This window comes from Pezoporus occidentalis, unplaced genomic scaffold (assembly GCF_034315485.1).
Source record: "Pezoporus occidentalis ecotype Australia unplaced genomic scaffold, CSIRO_AGI_Poc_V1 ctg52, whole genome shotgun sequence".
NCBI lineage: Eukaryota > Metazoa > Chordata > Aves > Psittaciformes > Psittacidae > Pezoporus > Pezoporus occidentalis.
In genome coordinates this window covers 1,501,670-1,526,695 of record NW_026915858.1, presented here as the reverse complement: position 1 = coordinate 1,526,695, position 25,026 = coordinate 1,501,670, and the positions used below count along the sequence as shown (strand labels likewise).

At 36.7% G+C, this 25,026-nt stretch overlaps 1 protein-coding gene across 9 annotated transcripts in view; it reads right to left on the bottom strand.

Annotated features, from left to right (window-relative positions):
• RGS7 (regulator of G protein signaling 7) overlaps nt 1-25,026 on the bottom strand; it is a 275,987-nt gene that overhangs the window by 30,393 nt on the left and 220,568 nt on the right. For all 9 annotated transcript variants that reach the window (XR_009968236.1, XR_009968237.1, XR_009968238.1 and 6 more), the window contains 6 exons: nt 12,911-12,985; nt 11,707-11,805; nt 10,903-10,964; nt 9,290-9,400; nt 8,689-8,814; nt 1,294-1,480 (listed from right to left, as the gene is read on the bottom strand). Coding sequence is in view for 6 of the 9 variants with exons in the window: in XM_062637376.1 (XP_062493360.1) it covers nt 1,294-1,480; nt 8,689-8,814; nt 9,290-9,400; nt 10,903-10,964; nt 11,707-11,805; nt 12,911-12,985 (660 nt within the window). In the remaining 3 variants the exon portion in view is untranslated. The remainder of the gene's footprint in view (nt 1-1,293; nt 1,481-8,688; nt 8,815-9,289; nt 9,401-10,902; nt 10,965-11,706; nt 11,806-12,910; nt 12,986-25,026) is intronic.

The following is a 25,026-nucleotide window of genomic DNA, read 5'->3' as shown; positions in this document are numbered from 1 at the left end:
TGCAAGGAAAACCTATGTGTCTGGCTTAAGGCAGAGTACTTCAAAACATTGAGCATGACATAGAGTCTAATGAAAACATTATTGCTGTATTATAGGTTATTATTCTTATAACAGCAAAATGTAAAGGTGGTAGAATTAATCCCCCTCCTATTTAGGGCAGACACATTTTGCCAAAAAGTAGAAAGTCCCAATTCAATTCCCTTTTCTCCTTTGTGGGACTTGCAGCACCATCTCCTGACTCCCAAGATGATGACCTAATAATCAAGCTGTAGGAAATTCTGCAGGGATATGATCGCAATCTCTCCTTTTGACACCATTTCACTTTGCATTAATAATTAAATTCTCATCACTGGGCTGCTGATGAAAAAGGGAGGATGGTACCAGTTCTACTGCTTTTACTGTGAAGCCAATTATTTTCTATTGCTTTTCTCAGAAGTCTGCAAAGATGAAATATTAAGTTATAAGTTACATGAAGTGTCACATTTAATGCAGAAGTAATTGGTTTTTCTTCTGAGGAAAACCCAGAGTTCTATTTTACCATTCTGATTTTTTAACTTTTAATTCCTAACTCAAAAATATAAGCACTTTCACAAATATAGCTCTGGTGAAGAGTATCTTTTGATGATAGAATTCAAATTGTGACTAAATCAGACCCCCAAAAGACAAATCAGACATTTACAGACTGTTCTTTACTGTTGTAATACTGATTACTGAAGAAAAGATCTTTAGGATCTTTGCCCCATGTTTTGTAGATAGTAGTTTAATAAGGTATAGAATATACATCCATGAAATATGATACTTCTGCACAAGCTGTTACAAAATGTTATTTCTCACATGGGTCATATTCTTTTCATGACAGGAACCTATGAATCCTACAAATGATAACAACACTTTTGGACGTGCATTGCAAGAATTGATTTTCAGTCTATCAAGATAAGTCTTTCAAAGGGGGCTCTTGAGAACTAAAAAATGGGGGGGGGGTGTGACTTTAAATGTGACTGAATAAGAAAATTAAAAAACCAAGAACATGAAAATACCATTTTCACCGCATTAAATGCTGTGCTTTATTTGAAGTCACTTGGTGACTCCATACCAGGTGCAGAAGTTTCATGAAGAGTTTTAATAATTCATAGGCCTCATGAAAGAAAGAATGTTACACATCTGCATTGCCAAAATGGCATTTTAAGAAACAGCATTACCATTTAATTCCCAAATATATCTTATTCCTTTGTAAATATATTTCACTAGACAATATTCTATTTCACATGTCCCCAAACAGGATTGCAAGCTGACCTGAGCATCTTCAAATGTGTATCTTCCAGGGTCCTTTACATTCTGCGTGGTTTTGTCGTAACTTTTTGAATCTAGATTGATAGCGCTGGGTGCACCTGGAGCAAGAAATTCTTGCCAGATTTCTTGGACACGAGTAGGAACTTCACGGATAGGCCTCTTCTTCAGGTCTTCTACTGCTAACCAGAACCTGTGGCACAATATAGCATCGTGACTTCCAATTCAGTATAATCATTAATGAAGAGTTCAAACTTCTTAAGAAAAAAATAATGAACTAAAGTTTTAATCTAAACCATGCTAAATTAAGAAAAAACTGTGATTTTATGTGGGGATCAGCATTTTGATATACTGTCTTAGGCAATCCAACCATGTTGAGAAGCAATTATTACAAGCCTCTTCATGAGACAGGTTGAAAATCCTTCATTATTTACATATGTGCAACTTGCTTATGGGAAGGTTTTCATTCAGCTGGAATTAAACTGAGATTTCATTTCACCTGAACCACAGCGCTTATATTGCCTATAAATCTACTGCTTTTTTACATTCTTTCAAAAAATAATGAGAACTTATATTCTTGCTATCTACATGAATCTCTCGGAGCCCTGCTAAACTATAAACTGTGTAATTTTGTTACCAATACTTCACAGATCATGTAGAAACTGGTAAAGCATTTGTTTTGCTCACTATAATTTAATTTATTTCTTCAGTATTGTGTTCCTATACATATTTTTATTAAAATGCTGAATGGAAGTACCCATTCTCTCTTCTGCTTCTGAGCAAACCAGCACTGGGCAGCTACATACAGTGCAGGCCAGTTTGTTGTACCGTTTGCACTCAGTCTGGAGCAGGACCACTAAAAAGGTCTTGAGCACTTTGAGAACACAGCTGTCTAGCTATATGTTTGATAATTACTTTTCATTTGCTCTTATGATTGTTTTATCATTATTTCTTCTATGGGTGTTCAGACTAGCTCACTGCACAAAATATTTCTAAATTCAACTAGGACCCAATGCTGAGACAATGCCTGGCTTACTTTGTGATATCGAACAGTTTTCTTAGCTTAGTTAAACAAAGATGGGACAGGGTGAAGGAACTGTACTCAGACCCCCCAAGAAAGGAAAATGATACCACCCTCAACAGCAGCAACTCTTAAAAGAGGATAGTAAAGCATAGCAAAGGAAACCTTACAGCATTCCTCCTGTAAGACATTCCTTACTTGTGATGAATTAGTCCTTCATAGTCCTGTTTTGAAACTCCTTTGTAACACAGACAGAAGGAGCCCATGCTCATTGCTCACAAGCCATTATGGCTTCACTCTACTGAGATGACTTTCAGGTATCTCTACGCTCTTCAATTTCCATGAGCTAAGGACAATCTTTCTATCTATTGATCCCTTAAGATTCTCCAAGAGACAGAGAAGTAAAATTGTTCCAGTTTTGCTAATGTGTTAATAAAGTAATAATGTACAATGGCTTCTCAAGGTCACAAAGGGAGTCTGTGCCAACAGAACTTCAGTTTCAAAAATTCTGGGTAGCATCACTTATCCCTGTGAACTGCAATGTGAATTGAACATAGATCAGCACAGAGCCTGAGGACGTATCATGAGAATCTGGTGGCAATGCAGTAAACATAGAGGCCTCATAACTCATCTTTAAAAGCTGCACAGCTCACAAACTCTAATTCAGTTCAGTCTGTCAAATTCAGGCAACCTACTTTGGTTTCCTTAAGCTGCTTTCGATATTTGCATTTAAAAGTGTGTATCCTGCAGTGCTTACCCCTTCAAATGCATCTTCTGGGACTGACTGATAACTCATATGTGTCAAAGTCAGGTAAGGGATAGAAAAATGAAAGGGAAGGATGTTCTTTGTAAAAACAAGGTCTAGCTCAACGCTGTCACATTCTATTTTGTTCCATTATATCACTGCCAATACTTCTGGCAGTCACCACAAACATGCCTTAGGATGTTGTTTTCTTTTGCAAGTAACCTGTTTCCATATAGCAAGTTATACTCAATTAGGGGGAAATAGATAGAAGATAAATTTAACTTATTTGAGGACACATTCAGCTTCCAGCATAGAATAGGCAGGTTGTATAGACAGCTCCTTAGAGGCTGAACACCATCTCTTTGATAGAATAGTTTTATTTTACCCTTCTAACATTAGCATTCAAAATACCTATTGAAACTGTGAGGTTCTAAATACAGAAACCTCTGAAAAGTGGGAAGAAAATGCTGATTTTTGTGGTATGTTATGTCTAGGGTGCTTTACAGCTAACATACTTCTTAACATTTCAATCTACTTACTGATCTTTCAAGAAAAAAATGCCTGCCCTCCTCCCACAGAGTTAAAGTCAAATATGCAAAGTTAGGAAATTCCAGAAATAAGGCTGCCACTTCTTGCATCTTCAAAAATAACTTTTCTGAATATCCCATGGCAACCAATAGCACAGATGAAGCTGGAGTCTGTGAGACCTCTGTAGAAGCTGCTCAATACCATTTGAACAGAGACCTGAGTAGCTTGATCTAAACCTTACTGTTGTCTTCTGTCCCATCATCTGGGCTGCCACACACTGGGTCACACACCAGATGTGTAGCCGAGTGACAGTGTATAGCATGTGACAGTTACACATCCAGCCACATGACATGGTAAGACTCATGTTGCAAGACATCTAGGGATTATGTCCTCCAGCTGGATTATTTTCAAAGTGATGCTGGCATTGCCAGATATACAGCACAGCAACACAGCTGCAACACAGGTTCTGTCCCATTAATTGACCAAAATGTCAGATGTAGCCATCAGCAGATCCCCGATCAAGCTAATCAGTTAAACTTAGCACACAGGAACACAGAGAGGAAGGCTGCAGTGATTCTCCACAAAATGTGTGAGGTTTAGGCAGTGTGGAGACAATGAAGGGGGAATTATGTGGGCTTTGCACCCAGTGCATGTGACACAACAGATCAGGGGACAGACCATTCAGCATTTTCAGCAAAAGCAAACAAAAACCTTAACAAACTCCATGGAGAAAATCAGCTACCATTCTTTTTTTTTAGAGATAGGAAAGACTACTCTGATTCCTGGTGTCCACCTTCTTGTGAAGTATAACTTCAAGCTTCAAGATGTGGTAGGGCTGAAGATCTTCAATATAATGACAGAGAAAAACATTTAATCTTGCAACTAGCTCCTTATCTAATCTGAAGAAGTGGCAACATTGCTGGGACTTGGAGTTTAAGCTTGAGTCTGAATTAGAAATAAAGAACAGGCAATTTCAGCTTTGAGGATTAATTTTGGTCAAGTTATTAGCAACCAAAACAGGGCCTCGTAATCAATGTAATAAACAGTGTGAAGGATAAACATTATCAGCTCCCACACAGTGTGGGAAAGTATCATTACCAACACTTCTGTTCAGACTTGCAGGACAGACATCAACTACAGTTAATCAATCTTCATACTTTATAACATGCAGAACACCTCCACCATCAGAGAAAACAGAAGTGTCTTGCATTTAAAGTCATCAGAGTGGTTATCAGTAATAAAGAGCAAAAAAAATGAAAGTGATACAAGCTGTACTAAAAAGAATTTTACAGCACCATTCTCCCTCCTCTCAACTAAAAGCATTGTTATGGTGTTAGAATAGCCAGAACCACCGAAGTAAATTAAACATAAAATTAAGCACTGTGACTGAATCACATTGTAGGCACAACTGCAAATGTTCAGTAGTGTATGTGTTAGGGTTTTGGTTTTTTTTTTCTATGGGACATAATGGAAGCCTCTATCTCTATGTAGAGAACATTTCTACAACTTTAATGGATGAGTCCAAAATAAGCAGCTCACAAAATCTCAGCCTGCAGGGGGATGGTCAGAGAAAATTCATTGAGAGAAAACATCTAAATCTAGCTAACTCTTTAGTCCCTTTATTCTTTTTCGGGACAACCAGAACTCAAAGCCCCTATTCCCTATTTACTCATATATTATGGAAGCTAATGAATAAGAATCAAAGGAAGGGGCAAGGGAGCCAGTGGCTTTTCTTTCTGCGCATCATGGAAGATGTCCTGACACCATTCTCCTTTCACTATCCTAGGAGGCTTCTGCAGTCTTAGTTCTGCCTTGGAGATTGCACCTAGTGCAATACTGTGTGACGACTTGGACAGGCTTTCAGGTTGGCAGACCTGAAACCATTTAGATCTAGGCAGCAATTCCTACAAAACAACCACTGGGGAGCAAACCTACAGTGAGCATATGCATACTAACTTTCCAAAGAATTCTGCAGCACTACAGACAAAGCAAAGATGTGGAGAGGAATGGGGATTTTCTTTCTTTTGTAACAAAATTAGGTTTACAGGTGCCATATAGCAGTAAGATTCATTTCATTATCTTGCTGTCTTTAAAAAGTCCTTTTTCAGTGCTTGGACAGCTTTGTGACCATGCTTGGTAGTGTTGGATCATGCTCAAACTTATGTCTTGTGAATTTTAAACGATGGCCACCATTTTTGTAATAGGCAGTGGGAAATTTATAAATCTATTATCCAAATCGTATGTCTCATTAGCTCTTTGTTTTGTGTAGTGAGCAGCATACAAAGCAATCCCTCAAAAAAAATCTTCATGCTAACAAGACATTACAAGTCATAGCCTGCATTAGGTGAATGCAGACTCCAAACTGGGGGCTCGCAAACTTCAGTCACTGTAATGAAGCTACCACGCTGAGAGAACTGCTTAGGCAGTTTTATTCCTTTGCTATGCATTAAAACACCCCATTAGAGAGTGAAATACTATTAATCCCGATTTACAGGCAAAGAAAAAAGCCTTGAGATAGAGTAAGGTGAAACCTGGTTGCATTCCTAATTGTTATACTCTTCCTAGTTTTAACTCACAACTCAAGTTTCTTCATCCTTGTTCTGTTTCTTAGGACAGGATCTATATCCAATAAGAATGAGATTCTCAGGCAGCTTAGGCACTCGCAGTTCAAGTTAACGAAATAGTAACACTGGGATGTTTAGCTATGTAACATAATCACACTTGAATAGAAAAGATGAATCTGGTAGACTTATTTCACAGTTTCAGTATTTCTTTCACCAAAGCGAGGTGGGAGACTTAGCTAATACTGAACCTCTCTGTAGTGTCTGCAGTTCCCTGCTGTATCCTGTGTACCGCACTTGGTAGCTTGAATTCAAGGTCACAGCTGTCTATCTCAGGGTAGGTTTGACTGTGCTTGCTGTAAATCATCATTACCACTATTAGATCTGTAAAAAGGACAAGAGCCAGCCACTGACTCAAGTTCACTTTTTTGGAGTGAGAAGATATGGACAGAAATGAATCTTTTTCTCATGGTGCCTGTCAAATCCAAAAAAATCTCCCCTAAAAAAAAACAAATTGCCACCATGGGGTTAAAGGGTGAGCAAAGACATAGGTGATCTTTTCAATTTCGGCTTTATTCAGACATAATGCCTGAAAACATCAAGCTTTTAATTTCTTTTACTGAGATCTGTAACATTTTGACTCCCACACATAACAGGCTTTAAAAAATCATGTTTTCTAACCTGACTTTACTGTGTGAGCCTAATACTGGACTGATTTCCTTACATTTTGAGACTTTAGAAAGATAATTCTGAGCTTGTGAGGCAGTTTTCCTTCGGCTAATCATCACAGAAAGCACCTTTTCAGTGCAAGTTTGAGTCCCTGCCTGATTCTTGCCAGGGACAAACTTTAAGCTCAGATTCACCTTTGCTCAGATATTATAATTATAATGCCAGTATAAGAATTCAGAGAGAGAGACAGAAAAGTAGACAACATGTCAAGGAATGAGCTCTGGACAAATTTCTCTAGGGAATTTTTTCTGGATCAGTCACTTGCAGTTTGCCTGTGGTTAGTGTTGTAAATAGGATTAGGAGAAAGACCTAGGGATTATGTGGGTAACAGTCTAGTTGGCAGAGAGACAAATTAATCACAGAAAAGCATAAAGTGCAGCACACACTGAGTGGGAGAGGTTTGTGTTTGAACAGCTGCTCTGCATAAGGAATTCCAAGGATGCTCTTGAAATAAAAAAGTTACCTTTTCTTTTCTTGGTATTATTCTGATTTTAAAAATTTCATTTCATCGCTTGGATTTTTTAATTAAAAAAACATCTGCATCTGTCACTAATGAAGTTATCAACATACACATATAGATTGGGCCATATTTTCATGAGGGTAATGGCAAACAAAGCAGTTGGAAAACATCATAAGGTCTAAAGTATCTAATATACATTTATGATGCAAAATTCTGTGCTTGAATACGAACACAGCCTGTTTGAATTCAATATTTGAATATGAACATGGTCCACCTGAAGTTATTCTGCTGACAAACTTACATTAACAAGGAGGTCTGTGCAATTACTCAGGATTTATGAACCCATATCACAAAATGCTAAATGGGTCTTGCAAGATGCTACATAAAAGTAACTAGTATGAAAGACTATGCTGCACCACTTTAGACTGAGAACTGTCACAGAAAAAAGTCATTTGTGATTTTTCTGAGCTCTAGAATGTGTGCAAATAGGATTTTATACTCCTTAAACTATTGGTAAATGGGAAGTGATATAGATGACATCTGACAAGAATGTGGAATAAACAGAAAAATATGTCATCTATGCTTTTTTTACTACATACAATTTGTCTTATTTATAGAAAGGCTGTTATTAATCCTTCTGAAGTAATTCTTACCAAGACATGTCTTCCTTAGAACAGCAACAGCAATACATACTATTAGCCAGTGGATGGGCTATCATTGTTTAGAATCAAATAAATGTTGTCCTTCACTTAAAAGTAATTCTGTGTATGTACTTCAAAAGAAAATAGTATTTAAGTCTCATATAATAGCAACACCTTTCCATTTTGTGATTACTGAGGAATCTGAGAGCTAGCTGTCACACTGCTTTTGCTGTGTTAGATCCACAGGTACTAGAATCTTGTTGGAGATACTTAAAAGACCAATGTTCCCAACAGACCTGACCAACAGTGAGTCTGTGAATTTTACTTTAAAATCCTTTATTTATTTTTTAACAAAATCTCTCTTTTAATTTTACTGTTCTCATAATATTGGATTAATAAAAGATACTGAACAGGCTTTGAACAGATCAATGTTTTAAACCTGTTTAATAAAATGAGCTGAGAGAAAAACTCTTACATGGTAGTTTGACCAAATGTTGGACATGAATGAGACAATATGCTTCATTTGAGTCTCTGCTAACTGTATCAATCTTCCCCTCAGCCTGAATATGGGAGCAGGAGGCAATGTGCATGAATGGATTCTGAGAGCTAAGACGGGAAAATATTTTAAGGGTTCAAAAAATGAAAAGCATCAGACAAAAAAAAAAGCCACCAATGTACCTTACGAGGTAGTAAAAACCAAAGTCACTCTCATTTACCTTAAGTTTTCTGAACTGAATTCTGACTCCAGGAATTTGAGAAACTGCTCTCTTCCCACAGGGTCTTTCAAAGCTTCATCCATGCCGAACCCCCACCGTTTCACCCTCTGTTGTCCTGGCTCTTTGCTACAGAATTGAAAAAACACAGAACAGACAATGAGCAGAACTTTAGTATTCTCATACTTTGTGTTTGTAATTTAGACCGTCTTAAAGTTCAGCCACAGACTTTTCACTTCAAGATTGCTTTCCACTTTCCAGATAGCTCATATCTGTGCAATGTGCAGAGATGAGCAGCAAGGATGAAGTTAATATGCACGCATTTACACAGAAGAATAGGACTTCCAACTCAAAAATGCTATCAGATTTTTAAAGGTGCCCTTTTTCCTCACATGGGAACCTTGGAAACTTGTTACTCTAACTTTTACACAGATTTATTAATCCACAGCTCTTCCCATTTTATAAAACTGTAAAGCTGCAAAGACCAAAAGGATACTGCACTGCCCTTTTGGCTCAGTATTTGCCTACCTCTGTCTGACATCTTCACATTTCAAGAAAAGCCTGTTATACCCCTTTGTCCAAAGGAAGAAATAAAATTATATACCTTGCCTCCAGTTCCCAGAAAGTGGTGTCATCTGATATCCAAGGGTTTGAGGGATCAGGGGGCACAAGAAAAGGATCATATTCCAAATACTGCTCTGTATAAGCTAATAGACTAGGAAAACAAAAGAATCAAACATTGTCATGTCAAGAGGTGAGGAAACCTGATCAGTTTAGCCAGTCAACAAGTTACTTGCACCAACTGAACCATGGTAATGGGGCGCGCACATACTCAAAAGTCAGCTACATGCTCAAGCTAAAGTAGGTTTGCTCAAGCCTTTTAAAAGTGGACCTCTGAAGAAGGAGGGGTGGCTCAGTCTTTTCAAGAGCTGAAATAATATAAAATAAATGACAAACTTCCCCATTACTTCTACATAGCTCCTTTTGGGGGTCCTTCAGGCACTGATAAATTAAATCAAGCAACCGCTTCCATGCACATTTGCTTTCACAAAGGAACATGGTTTATAACCCTACGGTTTTAATTATCAGTTCCTTTAAAACCTGTTCTAAAACACAGCATGGTATTCAGGTCATATTTATTGGCCCTGCAGCTGCTATGACGCCTTTCTTCCTCTTTTAAATACATTTAATATTTTTAGTATTTCCTAATCAAATGGCAGTACTCCCAGGTGTATTGCTTTCCAAAAAATGCCGTGTTTTCTTCCAAATTCTTCAGTATTCATGAATTGGTCTGACTCAGTTGAAAAAGTTTTGCTTGCGTTCTGGTAATTTACATCTCCCATGCCCTTATTCCTGCTTTCCATTTCCTTTTGCCCCATAATTATTGAAAATTCTGGACAAATGAGGACAAATATTTTTTTTTTCATTCCTATTCATATTATATTTTGTCTCCATTTCTACTTTTACTGTTCAGCAAACACATATTCTTAACTTGTTCTCTTTATATATATGTGTGGTTTTAAGTTTATGCATACATACACAAATATAAGTAGACACACAAACATATATGAGAAGATGAAGAACCATTTGTATTTGGCTTAATTTCCTTTACTAAGTCTTATGCAGCTCAGTTTTCACTCTCTCTGTACTTGATAAGTAAAATAGAGCATTCCTTTTCTCTACCTCTTCACTACATATGCTGTAGTTAGTATTTCCAAGGGGCTTTTTGTTTTATTTGCTTTCTAGCCCATTCCTGACAAATTTTGGTCTCATTTGGAGAAAGACTCCTACTAGCGTTACATCCTCTGACCTGAAGTAAGCTCAGACTCACTTTGTTCAAGCACCAGGCTCTTCACCCAGACAGCTCTGCCAAACAGTTCCCTCCCTTTGTCAGTGATTGCCCTTTTGAAATATCAAAATGGTAACCCCAGACCTTTTTTCCATTTAGCCTCCCTGCCGGTGCAAGGTTAAACTTGTGACCACGTGGTCCGAGGTTCATTCAGTGACTCTTGGGTTTATCATAAATGTATCACAGAATATCTGGGCCATCTTTTATCAGTAAAGAATTTCATACCTTCCACTTAAAGTGAAATCGCAACTGTTCCTTCTAGGAAACCTGAGCTCCTTTGTCCCTCTTTCTTTGAAGCTATTTTCATACTGATATTTTCCCAATAGTTGTCAGTCTAATTAAAAAAAAAGATATGACAATATACTTACCTCTCTGCAACTTTTGACATTTTTAATCTATGTCTGTCTAATTGCATTTGCCAATGCTTAATCTGCAAGAAAGGAAGGCAAAGAGTTTTGTGAGCAATTCATTTTTTGACTCTATTTCCATACCTTTTTATTAGGGCTGTAATTTAACCTTAATTTATATTAGGGCACGGAAGAGAAATATATTTGAGTTAAAATAACCAGTGGACTTCTAAAATAAATGGAATTTTCCATCAAAGAGAGAATATCGTATAGAGACAAAAAAGGACCCAGTATAACATTTTCCCTAAAGGTTCATTAACAGAAATCCAATTAGCCTTTTTTTTTTTAGATTTTTGAAGAGAACTACTAATTCTTTTGACATTTACCTTCTCCCAGTTCTAACACCTTAGGGAAGTTCCATGAAGCATTAACAGTAGATAAATCTGTGAACCTCTATGTGCAAACATGGAGAGGTAAATATACTCCCAAATCTTGAATCAGTGTTAAAAGCAAAAGCAAGCTGTCTACTGCTAAAGGGGCTAATGGTCTTAGTTGCGCAAAGAGCCTACAAACTGGCCTGCCTGCTGCTCACTGCCTTTAATTGTGCAACGCAAGATATAAAAAAATGCCAGTGTTTGTCTCCCTAGTTTTAATAGCAGTTACATACCTAAATCTGTATGCCCTGAAACAAGGAAAAGGCCTACTAAACATCTGCTAGATCTAGCCTGAACAACAAAAACCCTGTGAGTTACGATAATTTTTGGTTTAATACCTACTTCCTAAAAAGGTAATTTAAAAGTATATGTTTGCAGTCATTTTTCAAACCTCTTGGTGTAGTTCATCTTCTGTGGGTGGCTTAGTCTCTGGTACTGGTGTGTGGGTAGGGCTGTGACTTCGAATGTCGTTTTGTAAGCCATAGACAGACTACACAAAAACATGGAACAATGACAGTTACTTTCTGACAATGCTTTCTACACATACCCATAGTAACTGTGACATTTTAGTTCAGTGTGCTCAAGAAGTTGGACGAGATCATCTTTTTATAAAGAAATTGCAAATAAACCATGCACTCAGACAAAATAGTGCCTTTATACCATGGTGTAAAATAAAGACCCCTCAAACCCCACAATTTCATAATGCCATAGAACACAGGATCTACTTTTATTTAACAGCATAGTAAACATAGTCTTTATTTAACAGCATAGTAAATAAATAGTAAAAGGATTTGATGACACTGAAAGGCAGTTATTATGGTAAGTCGAGATGACTGATAGGAAAAGAAGAAAGCACCCTGAAAGGTAGACAATCACAATGGCTTATTTGGATGACTCCCAGATTTGCAATTACTACTTGGTAAATTACATTAAACTTGACCTTTCACTAAAGTAAATAAGTGAAGATAAAACTTTCTCTAAATCCACTTTCCTTTTTAAAAAATATTTTTCCATGAGTTGATACACACATATACCTGAGAGGAAGTACTTTAGAGTAGGAATAAGTATTAAGATACAAAGAATTTGAGAGAAGTGTTGTTCCGATCTGTCTATACATCCCTAGAGAGCTCATGCTGTTCATGTCTGGATCCTAGTTTAGATGAAGCTAATTTCCTCCACAATTTCTGGTCAACCATTTGGGGCACAACTGTAAACTAGAGACACCCTTTTAATTGCGACCAGCACAAGAAGAATTACTTTTCTAGTTTACACTGCACTTTATCTTTCCTTAATTACCAGCAGGAACATTTCAACATGCCTTATTCAATCTACTAAACAACATGAGTAAAGCATGCAAAAATAAATTTTATTTTCATATATTCTGTGTATTTCCCAAAAGACTTTCTTTAGTGATAGCATTTACTTGATATTAGAAAATTTGTTAATACTTATTTATTTAAGAGCTTATGAAATAATAATATAGGTTCATGTATTTGTTCTTTGCAGCTGTAAGAAAAAATTGTTTTAAGAAACCATGGAACTTCATGCTATAAATTACCCTCACCTCCTGCTTTTGGTGTAACAACAGTATTTACCTTTCTTGTTTTATGTGGATTTCTCATTCTTGAAGATTTTTTTATATCCACTTCAGTAGTGTTTACACATCCAGGCTATTAAAAGAAAAAGAAGGGAAAGCACAAGGATAAAAGCTATGAAAGAACTCCATACTATTTTCATGGAGATACTGCTATTCAGTTTGTAAGGCTAAGGAAATAAATAACCTGATGCATATAACAATTTGATGTCTTTCTGTAATAGTCCCAAAAACCTAAACAACGTTTAGTCTCAGGAAGCATCTCAAGTACCATTCTACCTGGCTTATTGTAAGAGAGGATCTTCTGCTATACAGCTTTGTTTGCTGGACTCTGTGATGTTTTTTAAGACAAGTTTTACTGTATATTTTTATGCTGGAAGTACTGAAAGCAATGTACAGAGGAGCAGAAAATATCCAAATGCATACATGCTTGCAGAACAAACACGTACCAGCTAAAATCAAATTGCTATTGGCTTATTTGGGCATTTCAGAGTGAGACACTGAAGACCACATGTTTCGTGCTCATGACATTGTGAACTTGAAATAAAATAAATTCTCAAGATTTTCAATGGAAACAAATCACATGTTTCTGTTTTAGCTTTGTCACAGAAGCATACAATTTGCATTCTAGCTATCCCCTCTAAGCGTGGTTGACCTAATGAGATAAAATAAATCGAGTTTTGCATTACTGACCTCTGCTGTGAACCCCAGGCTCCTTTCAGGAGCATCTGGTTTTGGGTCACTTTTTAAAAGATGATCTTTTTTTCAAAACAGGTAAGAAAATGTGCCAAAATGAGATTTGTTTGTCAAAAAAGAAAAGAAAAGGATGGACAGTCTAAACAGAATGACTCTCAACACATATGGTTTGGCCTTAAAAGGTTCTTTCTCACAACTCTATAGCATCCCAAAGGACACAGGTCCTCTAGTGTCTCATAATTCATCTGCCTTTGACACTTCCCTCTAAGCACAAACTCTGTGCAGAAATCTGTTCTTTAACCGTTGCTGGAAACAACTACTAATAAGTGTACGCTCTCAGGTGAGTTTTATCTATTGATTTTACAGGGATTACATCTTCCACTGACAGTGGGAAGTACAAAATCTGCTTTCTAGCAGTAGCAAATTTTTAGTGAAAGTAGGTTAGGTTTCTTTTAATGGGAGTAGCAGATGTAGAATTTGCTTGCCACACAACCAAGCTGGACTTTTTATCACACTAATGATACAAGCTTTGTTTTCTTATCATAATGTAAAATGCTTAAGTGGCTGCAAGTCTTCACAGACAAAAATTTTAAACATTTCTTACATAGGCAGGACCAAGAAACAAACGCATTTCATTAAACAGGCCAGGGGTATTTTGCCTCAGGGAAATATTTTAAGTAACAGACTGACTTTTTTATCCATTAATTTTAAATTAATATATTATTATTTTAAAGTAATGTGTGCTTGGTCATATCACATTTGCAGTATAAACAGTTCCTCATCACTAAGAATAAAAATAGGCACTTAGATAATGTTCTCAAGACTGCATTGACATGCCTATTGACCCAGATTAGGGAAGGTATCCTTTGTGCTTGTGAACAAAAATGTTAGTTTTTAAACTCAGAATAACATGTAACTGTCAGAGACAATGACAGGTAGAAAAATACAAAATTCTTCATGATGGTCAATTTAAAGGCAGAAAGCAATTTCACAGGGCAGTATAGTGAGATATAAAGTTAAAAGCAAAACAACGCATCTACTTTAGGACCATGGTAGCAGCTGGCAGTGAAGAAGACATAGGCTTTTAACAATATGCACAGCCCTTATATGAAACGATTTGAATAAGAGGCAACTTACATAAGGCACAAAACTGCAGTTTGTTTGGTTTTCAGTTATGGTTTGTTAAAGCATGTCTTACAAATGGAAAGGACAAAAAGCAAAGCAGGGCCAGGGAGGGAGGGAGCATAAACCTGATGTAAAGTCTCTTCTTTTCAAAGATTTCGAGTCCACCAGCAGTAAATTGGTATGAACAGATCTAGCAATTTGCCCAGATAATTTACATTGCAGAGCTGTGCAGATTGATGTGAGGGACACAACAAGGAATTCCGGGAGTTTTTTAGGAATGAAACAAGGCCAAAGCTTTTTCTGTTTGGAAAGAGACCCAACCCAGTACTGACCTACAGCATCTAATGGATTCTTACTAACACCTGGCTGCTTAAAACCTCTCACACTGATGTAAAACTTCTGTAGGATGCTTAAGGGAGATTCATGAGAGGCTGTGTGGGCAGAAATTAGACCACGGTGTGACTGACGGGAAGCTGATGGGAGAGCAGCAGCAGCAGCCAGAAGGCACAGGCAGGGAAACATCAGAAAGCTTCAGTGCAAAAGGGAAAGGTGTATCACTACTCTGACAACCCGGGATAACAGTAGGAGTTTAAGACATACAATACCAATCTCCTAATTTGATTTAAATTATATCACTGGAAATACCTAATGTGATCACGGCCACAATTCATATTTTCTTCTCAACTGAAGAATACTTAATAAAATAATACTTGATATGAGATGGAATTTATTGTTTCTCTGGTGCTGCCACACTTCATCCGTCAATTTTTAGGAATAAATAGGAAACATGTTTTCAATTAAAATAAACACAAAAGCTTGCATTATTTGAACATTTTGCTACAATAACTGAGTCATTCTGGGAAAACCTTTGCTGGACAACATTTTATTTTATTCGTATGCCCCCATTAACATAATAAGCATGTGTTTGGATACAATTACATCCAGCTGTGTTTTCTTTTTGTTTTGCCTTTTTAACTGGACTACCATAGTTCAGATAGTGAAATGCCTGTCAGAGTGCTTTACTGCAAGATTCCCATTTAGTGTGTAGTATATAATTTGCATACTAATACCATAAATAGTTTTCAAACAGATTTCCTGAAAGGCTTGAAACCTTTTCTGTATGTGTAAATAGAATACTTTCTTCTTTCACAACTAACATTCTGTATGAAAACAGTCCCCCCTCTAGATACATAGAGGAAAATCTTGTGATCTTGTTGAAATTAATAATACAGCAAGATCATAACCAGGATAGAATTTGTCCCTCATCTGTTTTTAAATACCTGGCTGAAAAACTGACATATATTCAAAGGAAACAGTTTCTTTTCATCCATCTGTTAGCATGCTCTTATCTCAAAGTACAAATGCGATTGTATTAATTTACAGCAATGGACATGTCAGCCCAGTCATGATTAATTCACTGCTGAGATAAATGGATGCAGATAAATAATATGAAAACCCACACATAGAATATTTTTTAATTGCTACTTCAATTATTGGGTAATCACATTAGTATGAATTCCAAGCAGCACAACTTTCTGGTGATGCTTGCTAGGAGGCTGCATGATAGGATTCTGTCAAGAAACAGTGGAAAGAGAAGGCCTCTTCTGCAACTAGTGGTGGTCCAAGGACTTACATGCTTGGATCTGGCTACAGCCAACATTTGAAAAGAACAAGCACCTGAGAGAATGTTTCCTTAAAAAAATCCACTTGATATTCATAATCTTTCCCTGATAACGGTGTCAACGGTGATGAATGAATGAAGCGCTTGTAACAGTGCTAACAGTGAATTAATTTTTTGATACCTGCAGCAAATCTTTGCAAGAATTTGTTCTTTAAATCAAATGGGATGCTTTAGGCCTGGTATGTTTCCATCCAAATAGTGCAGAATACCTAATATTTATCATTTGTTTGCTGTACAAAGTTGCATATCCCAAGGGCCCCTTTTCTTGCCTGGCCACATAGCTAAAATCAATTGCTGTCAACACCTTTTTGTGTAAAAATATCTTTGGTATGATGTATTTGTAATTCTAGTAAGTGTGAAATCCTCAACAGAAACTAAATTAATGTTTACAATGACATCAGTTTAAGTTCGGTGTTTTTTTCTTTCTTAAAGCATATTGCAATTTGACTGTGAATCTGTTTAAGCCACAATAACCAGAAGTACTTTTTGTATCTGAAACAAATACACCCATGTATGTAGGAAGGAATAAGCTCATACACTGCAATAAGCTGAGAATTGTCTGTCCATATTCCTGCTCTGCAGAAAATGATCTGAGGGAGAAGCTGAACATGAGTCAGCAGTATGTCCTTGCAGCAATGCAGACAAACCACATACCCAGCTGCGTTAGCCAGCAGGCAAAAGAAGTGGTTATTTCTTTCTACTCGGCATAACGAGGATACATCTGGAACACCAAGGCTAGTTTTGGGCGCCATAAGCAATGTAAAAAAAATGTATTTAAAATGGAAAAGTCCAATCAAGGAAAAGGCTTTCTTCTGCTTGCAAAAGAGGAGCGATGACTGTTCTCTTCTGCTGCCCAAAGCTGGCTTGCAGAGCTAGACCTGTTCCAGAGATGCACCATGAAAGGACAGGAGGGCAATAGTCAGAAATTGCAGTAAAGGGAATTCCAATTAGCTATAAAGAAATATTCTTCAGAATAAAAGGTAGAAGAGATGGAATATCCATCCCTGGTGATTTTCAAAGCTTGTTTAACCAAGGGCCTGGACAATCTTGCTCAACTTAGAAGTTAGCACTGCTTTGAGCAGGAGGTTGGACTAGAGGGGCCTCCAGAGGTCCCTCTTGGCCTACATTTCTCAGGTACAGCCTATGATCTCTGCAAGCTGCAGAGACTGAAATTAAAATAATCAACTTTACAGAACACTCCAATTCATGGCACCGTGAAATTCACAACCCTGCCTTCCCCTCCCCACAACAGCAGAATGGAAAGCCGAGTCTGGTATTTGCTTCTTTACTCTTGCCTCTGCCCTCTAGCAGCCTGCGGTGCATACAAATGAACCTCGTGATGATTTTAAGGCAATGTAATTTCACAGCTTCTTCAGCTAAAAACACACAGGTGCTATTTAAAATAATTACCTCATTTCAAAATGCACACCCATAAATTCAGGGTGCATTAAAGCAGTAAATATTAAGGCAGACTGATTCACATACCATTCACAATTTCATTGCATTGCACTGTCAATACACTAGAAATAGACCTTTATATTTGTTTTGCAAGCATGGGCTAACTTGTTAAGTTTAATTGCAGAATACTAAAATTCAAGATCTCTGGGCTTTCAAAATTTAAGCACAATAAATTTAAATCATGGTCATGGATACAAGCAGGACAGATCTTCGCTTCCAGTTGGAAAAAAATAAAGTCAGACAGAAAAACGCAGAATCATAGAATGGTTTAAGTTGGAGGGGACCTTAAAGATCATCTAGTTCTGACTCCCTAACATGGACAGGGACACCTCCCACTAGACCAGGTTGCTCAAAGCCCCATCCAACCTGTCCAACATAAAGACAAGGCAGAAATTGAAAGCTGTCTTTTACATTATTTGTAATATCAGGCTATCACAAATATAGAAAGTTTGAAATTTTCTGAGTGTCAAATGTTAACGTTGCTTTCTGCAACAACCTAATCTGCTATTTCTGTTATTGTTGCTATTTCTGTCATTTTTCTAGGAAAGGAGTCTTCTAACCCTCAGCAGTCAATATTCACACACTCACTTCCAAAGTAAGAAAATGAAGCTAATTAGGCAGTGAAGGATAAGCAGAATACCAGAGTTCATTTTTATTTGTAGGTTTTATATTTCAGTGTAGCTAGCTGAATGGTGCATATTTTAAAATCATAACAATAATAAAATGAAAGTTGACAAAAAATAAATGAGGCAAAGAAAAAAATTCAGTGGTACTCATCTGGAAAAAAAACAAAGGAGTTATTAGCTGGAGGAATACCCAGTTTGACTCTGGTTATGTGGAAACATTTTTCATTTTTTTCTCATGCATCAAAGGAGACATTAAAATCCTATACTGAGGGAATTGTCAGTAACAGCTAAAACTGAGGGTCTCACAAAGAAAAAACCCAGCTATATCCTCTTGCAATGCACCAATTTTTCATTCCCCAGAGATGGAGGTCACTGAAGTGTGCAGAACCTGCTAAGGCTTATAAGAAAAGTCTGAGGTTTAGCTATAGATTACTTGGCTATTTTGGGGTTTTACTTCATTTTGCACACTTCAGGGTCAATGAGTAAAGAGGCTTTGCAGTGGAAGAGCTGCACAATTAATGACTTGCTGGTGCAATAGAAACTCTCAGAGAAAAATTTCTGATGTGCTGAGTACAAGTGGTCAGCTCTTTCACCAGATTTGAAAAACCAGCTGTTATTAAAAGTCCAGTCACAGGAGGGCAGCACATTTCTGACCCTTTACAAATTTCACAAACCCGTTTTTCTGGCGGTTATCTGATAGGACTAGAGAGCTGTTTAAAATGTATCTCACTTTATAACTAAATCAACCTTAACTGAGTTAAACCCAGTAGCCATAGCTACCAGAACCTGCAAATATGTATTGAAACTGCTGCGAGGGGGGATCTCACTGGCCTTTGTGACACTACCCAAGGCAGTAAGGCCAAACCAGTACTTACTGGGATGGGGGTAGAGGAGCCACTTCCTTCTGGTTGTTTGGTTTTTTGTTGTTTTTTTTTGTTTGTTTGTTTTGTTGTTTTTTTTTTTGGTTTTTTTTTGTTTTTTTTTTAATAGTATCATATTTCCAGTTTCTGCACAATCACTTTTAGCACAACTGTGTCTTTGGAAACATGCTTTTTTTGATTCAGGTGTGGGACTGACACACAAGCACTGTGACTGGACTTTTAATACCTGCTCTTCTGTTGCACTTCTTTTACACAGATCCCACTTTCATTACAATTCCAACAAGAAGCAAACACAGAAAGACAAATATTTGGATTACAGTCCATTATGGCCATGGTAAATTCATATATAAATTGTAATAAATATGTAAGTTTGATGATGACTTTGTATGTAGCTTCTATCGAGTTTTCACCTCCCCAGAACTCCAGACAAAACTTCCCTAAAATTAGCACAATTTTTCTAGCTTCTCTTCTGTTAGAAATTACCTTATCTGGGAAGTACAGCGATACCTTTCAATTAACAGCTCTAAATCATATTTAATGAGTAGGAAGCAAATCCCAAGATTGTTCTCAAGTATAAATTCCGTAGCAGCATGTTTTAAATTTCATTCCCTGATGCCTCATAAATTTGTCAGATAATCAAGGAAAAATTATTAAAACCCACTTGTTCTACTAAACCATCAGATATTTTCCCCAATTTGTACAGCCTTTTCATTATGGATACAAAAAGAGATGCATTGTGCTACTAAATACGATCTTTATGGAACACAAGACAGGGTAAATAAATACAACGTATGTATTCATTGTGACGCTGAAATAAGCACATACATCTTGGGACTGGACTTGCATAGAATAGCCTCAAATGTGCTCATATTTCTCAATATGAATCGATTTTTAAAACATGATACATCTGACAATATGCTGCAAATATCCTTGAGTATAGTGATCCACAGTCAATACATTAGTATAATGGAAACACATTAGCTGTACACAGCTTAACTGCTAAAACCTGTCTATATCACCTGATAATAATCTATAACCTATTGGCTTTTAATTAAGGAAATATAACTTTTCTCTTTTTTTCTTGTTCTTTTACTGATCTTATATTTCAGGCTACAGAATCTTCAATGTATAATCTTATTGAATTGCTTTCTTCAAAGGAAAGGATTCTTTTAATTTATAAGAATGAATAAAAGCTTTGTTAGGATCCCTTGTGTTGTTAGGATTCCTTGTTAGTTCCCTTGTGTTAAAGGTTTTAATAGAGAATTATGCAAACAGCCAAATGAATTTAAATGCTCAATACATGTCCTCATTAGCTAATTTCATTTTGACTCATTAAAGAACAGAGATAAAATTCCAGAACTTTATATTATTTTATAGAAATTAAACTAATATAGACATGAATATATAATATATAATATATATAAACCTGACTGTGGAATCCACTAGAAATATACTGATGCAGAAATAATGAATTCTTGAGAACTGCAGAGAAAGGCATAAGCAATTAAGCACAAGTTAAACGCAGTATAGTCAGCCCCACATGAAGGAGTGAAAGCTTGCAATTTGGACCAGTTAGTAAAATCAATAAATGCTCTATTCAAGGATTTATTTGAAGATCACTCAAGTACTATCAAAATAGTAGTAGTTCTATTGTTGTTCTGCAGTGGACTTAATCAAAACATAGTAAGGAGTACAACTAATGGGTAAAAGTTTGAGTTTTTTCTCTTGTTTGGACAAGACAAATGAGGTTGAAAGACCATCAGACCAAGAAGAGACAGCCGATCAACTAGTTTGATCAAACTTTAATTACATTTGCAGCATGGTAAAATTCAGATAGTTTTCAAATTAAGAGATGGGAAGTCTCATTTAGCATGAAACTTAAGATTGCTTAGAATTTCACAGATTTTCAGCATTTTTTTTTTTTTTAAAAAAGAAGACCTACACTCGACCAGTTCCCTGGTTATACTTATTTGTCATCTCAAACTACAGTGCAAATCTTTTCCCTAAGTTATATCAGGCACACAAGGAATTCCAGTGGCTGTTCAAACCAAGGACCTGCTTGGAACAGGCAAAAAAGAGATATAGAGAAATTTTGAAGGAATACAATACTTGTAAATTAAACCATAAAATTAATCCATAGCAGATACAGCATCTTGAATCTTGACAGGGATTCTCACATTCTCACATACTTGCTTGTTTAGGGACTGATCCACCACAAAGCTGGGCTTTCAGGTTATGATAACAGGATTTCATAATATTGTTTAAAAAAAAATATTTTAGTGGTCTGTGTGTCAGAGGAACACATAATGTGCAAAATGCGTGTGAAAAGGATGTTGAAATTTCATTTTTGAGACAAGTCATATGAAGAAGCTGTACTAAAGAATATAGTACTACATGAAAGTTATATGCTTAATTCTTTTTGAAAGTTAATTTAATTTCTGATTACTCTTCATTTACAATAGACTATTTTAGCTTTGTAGTTACTGGTTTCCAGAACCAGAAATTATTGTACAGAAATTAGATCCATTGTATTTATTCAAGTGATGCTTCAGTAGTATTAATTTTAATTAAGGCTGTATTAATATGATTTTGGGGTATGTGAAGATTCTAGTATTCGCAACACTGTTGCATAAGGAAACCTGTTAAATTAATCTGCTTTGTTGCCCCTATGCTAAATACTCAGAGTTATTATTGCTTTCTCATTTTTTTTCACCCCAAAATGCAAGCAGCTGCTGTTTTATGGATTCCATACAGACAAATTTAGGTGATAGGCTTGAAAGAAGTGACAACAGGAAAGTCTGACCACACTTCTCTGGAAATGTAGACGGCAAATATAGGTGACATTTAGAAATTTGATTATCTGCCTTTTGACTTATAGAAGATCCTTGACAGATTGCTTTGGATTAAAGCAGCAAATTTAATTCACACAGAAAGAAAAATCAATATAAAAACATTGCGCTTATTCAAAAAATTCTTTATCCTTACTACTTCAGCTAATTTTCCTATTTGTTACCAGAACTCGGTCATACTAGAAACTATAAAGTCATCTCATTTTCTTGTGTCCTTCAACCATCTCATCAGTCAGCTATTTCACAATTTCTGACCTCCTCAGAATCCTTAGTTTTAACTTGAGCACTCTCAGTTTGTCGCACTGCTGCAAGAAAGCTGGATTCCTTTTCCACATCTGCCCCACCCTTACTCAAGCGTCAGACTAAGTAACAATGATAAGTAATGTGAGTACAAATTCTTCCATAAAAGTCATATCTGGCAGGCTAGCTACAAGGTTTATAAATATCTGCCTGAAACAGATTGGATTATGGATCATAAATATTATTACCATTTTCTGAAAATAAAACTCTGGACAAGGTTTTGTTCATTAACAGAAGTGCAGTTATCTGAGGCTGACAATTGCTGCCAGGCTGCACTCCCTGCCTGCTGGATAGGTAACTGCCTTGTAAAGGATATACAGGTGCAAAAGAAGGCATGCAAATTGTATGTGGATAAATCACTAGAGAAGCTGGATGGCATGGTTCACATTCACTCCCAAGAGGGAGTGAAAACAGTATGATAAAGCAGACAGAAGTGGTCTCTGGCTAAAGAAGTGACTGGCCCAGAAAAGTCCAGGATTTGTAGCAGACAAAGAGTGAAACGGAGGATTGCACCACCTTAGCCAAGTTAAATTCAGTCTCTTGCCGAGTCTTTGAGGCTGATCTCGAAGGAGAGGATGGAAAAGCCATTAAAAACAAAAGCAACAAAAAAAAGAAAAAAAAAAGGAAAACCAAGAACAAATAACCACAGGTATCTGCTGCATGACCCTGACACCTGGTAATATTACTTACTGGCTCAGATACTGACGGTCATATTCAGACCACATAAAATACAACTTAAAAATACAAACAGAGAAAGTGAGATTAACTGAGATAGAATCTCATTGAAAAAAAAAACCCAAACACTAAATGGAGAGAGAAGCAAAAGGTGTGGGATGTGTGACAAGCTTTAAAATGTAAAGGTTACTGTTTTCATAGTTTGCTACTAGGAAACAATGGCATGAAACTCCCAAATGCAGAAATCACAAGTATTTCTGAATTTTACATCATCAGTGAATTATCTGAAAACCACACTTGCCCTTAACGTTTTTGCTGTCCTAACCAAACATATACACCCTGGATACTTTGTCTTACTGTATTAAATCACACAAATACTGGGTTTGTTTTTCAGTCCCGCAGATCAGGTTTAAAAAAGCTACAAATAGTAGAATGAAAGAACTCGATCGCACATTATAGAATCATAGCTGATTTTATAATTCTATATAGAATAAGATATGCTGGAAAAGACCTTTAAGATCAGCAAGTCCAACCGCTACCTCAGGACTGCCAAGACCACCATTAAATCATGTCACTGAGGGCCTCATCAACATGGTTTTCGAACACTTCCAGGGACGATGATTCCAGCACTTCCCTGGGAAGTCTGTTACAATGTCTGAGAACCCTCTCAGTGAAGAAATGTGTCCCAATATCCAATCTAAACCTCCCCTGGTGCATACTGTATTAAATCTCAATATAACTAAACCATAGCCAACTCCAGCTTTGGAGAGGGACACACCAGTGTAGCTTCCTAGCACAGCTTAGGAAGCTTAGAAATTTCCTATCTTCCTTTTAAAAACAACTGCACACAAGCCTGCTAAATATAACTGCAATACATTCTGACTGATGACAAAGGTCAGCGGCCCTGGATTAAAAAGAAGGTTTTTTCAACTTCTTATAGTTAGGAAGTATACAGCTGTCTTCCAGGAGAAAAGGATATTTCCCTCATTATCTTCTGAATTAATCTGAATGTCAACAAGTACCAAACAGGCCTTTATTATGCATTTCATTCAAATTACATTAATGTGTAGCCCAGGAAGTGAATTGTTTGCAACTGCAAGACATCAGCTGTCCTTGCTAATTATCTAAGAGTTAATTTTACAGCAAGCCATAGCTACTCTGCTCCTACTGTATTTAATATGGATTTCAGAATGCTTCAGGGGATTTACTGGTTTAGTACCTGTTTGTCTCTTTTTAACAAGCGTAAGATTTTAAGGGGGTTTAAACAGACATAATAATTCAGGAAAGCTATGAGTTCTTTTATGAAGACTTCAATCAGGAACATGACATTTCTTTTCAAACAAGAGCAGCTTCTTAATGTCTTTTGCCTGGAAGGAACTGACTTCCCCACATTAGCCCAATTTGTTACTGCTTTTTGACTAATGCCCTTATCCTCCCAACCAATTTTCATCCATTTCCATACTCAGTTATTGATACAAAGTTTCAAAATTGTGAAAGTTATACACTTCCTAGGCAGGTGGAAGGAAAAGGAAGGCTTATAAGCCATGTTTATTCTGCCATCAAAAAGGGAAATGCACGAACGTATGTGAATGTATGTGAATGTATGTGGATAATCTCAGGGTTGTGTTAGGTACTGGCTATACCTTAGAAATAATGACATGGACTTTATCACAGGTCTGCTGCTCAGGATCTCAGGAATTTGTACAGCACTCCCTGACACACATTTCCATGGTTTTACTATGACTAGTCTGAACTAGTAAGATTAAAAGTTGTTCAGGAATGTCTCTGCAGGCTGCAGTACCTACAGTTGAAGCTGAGTCATGCTC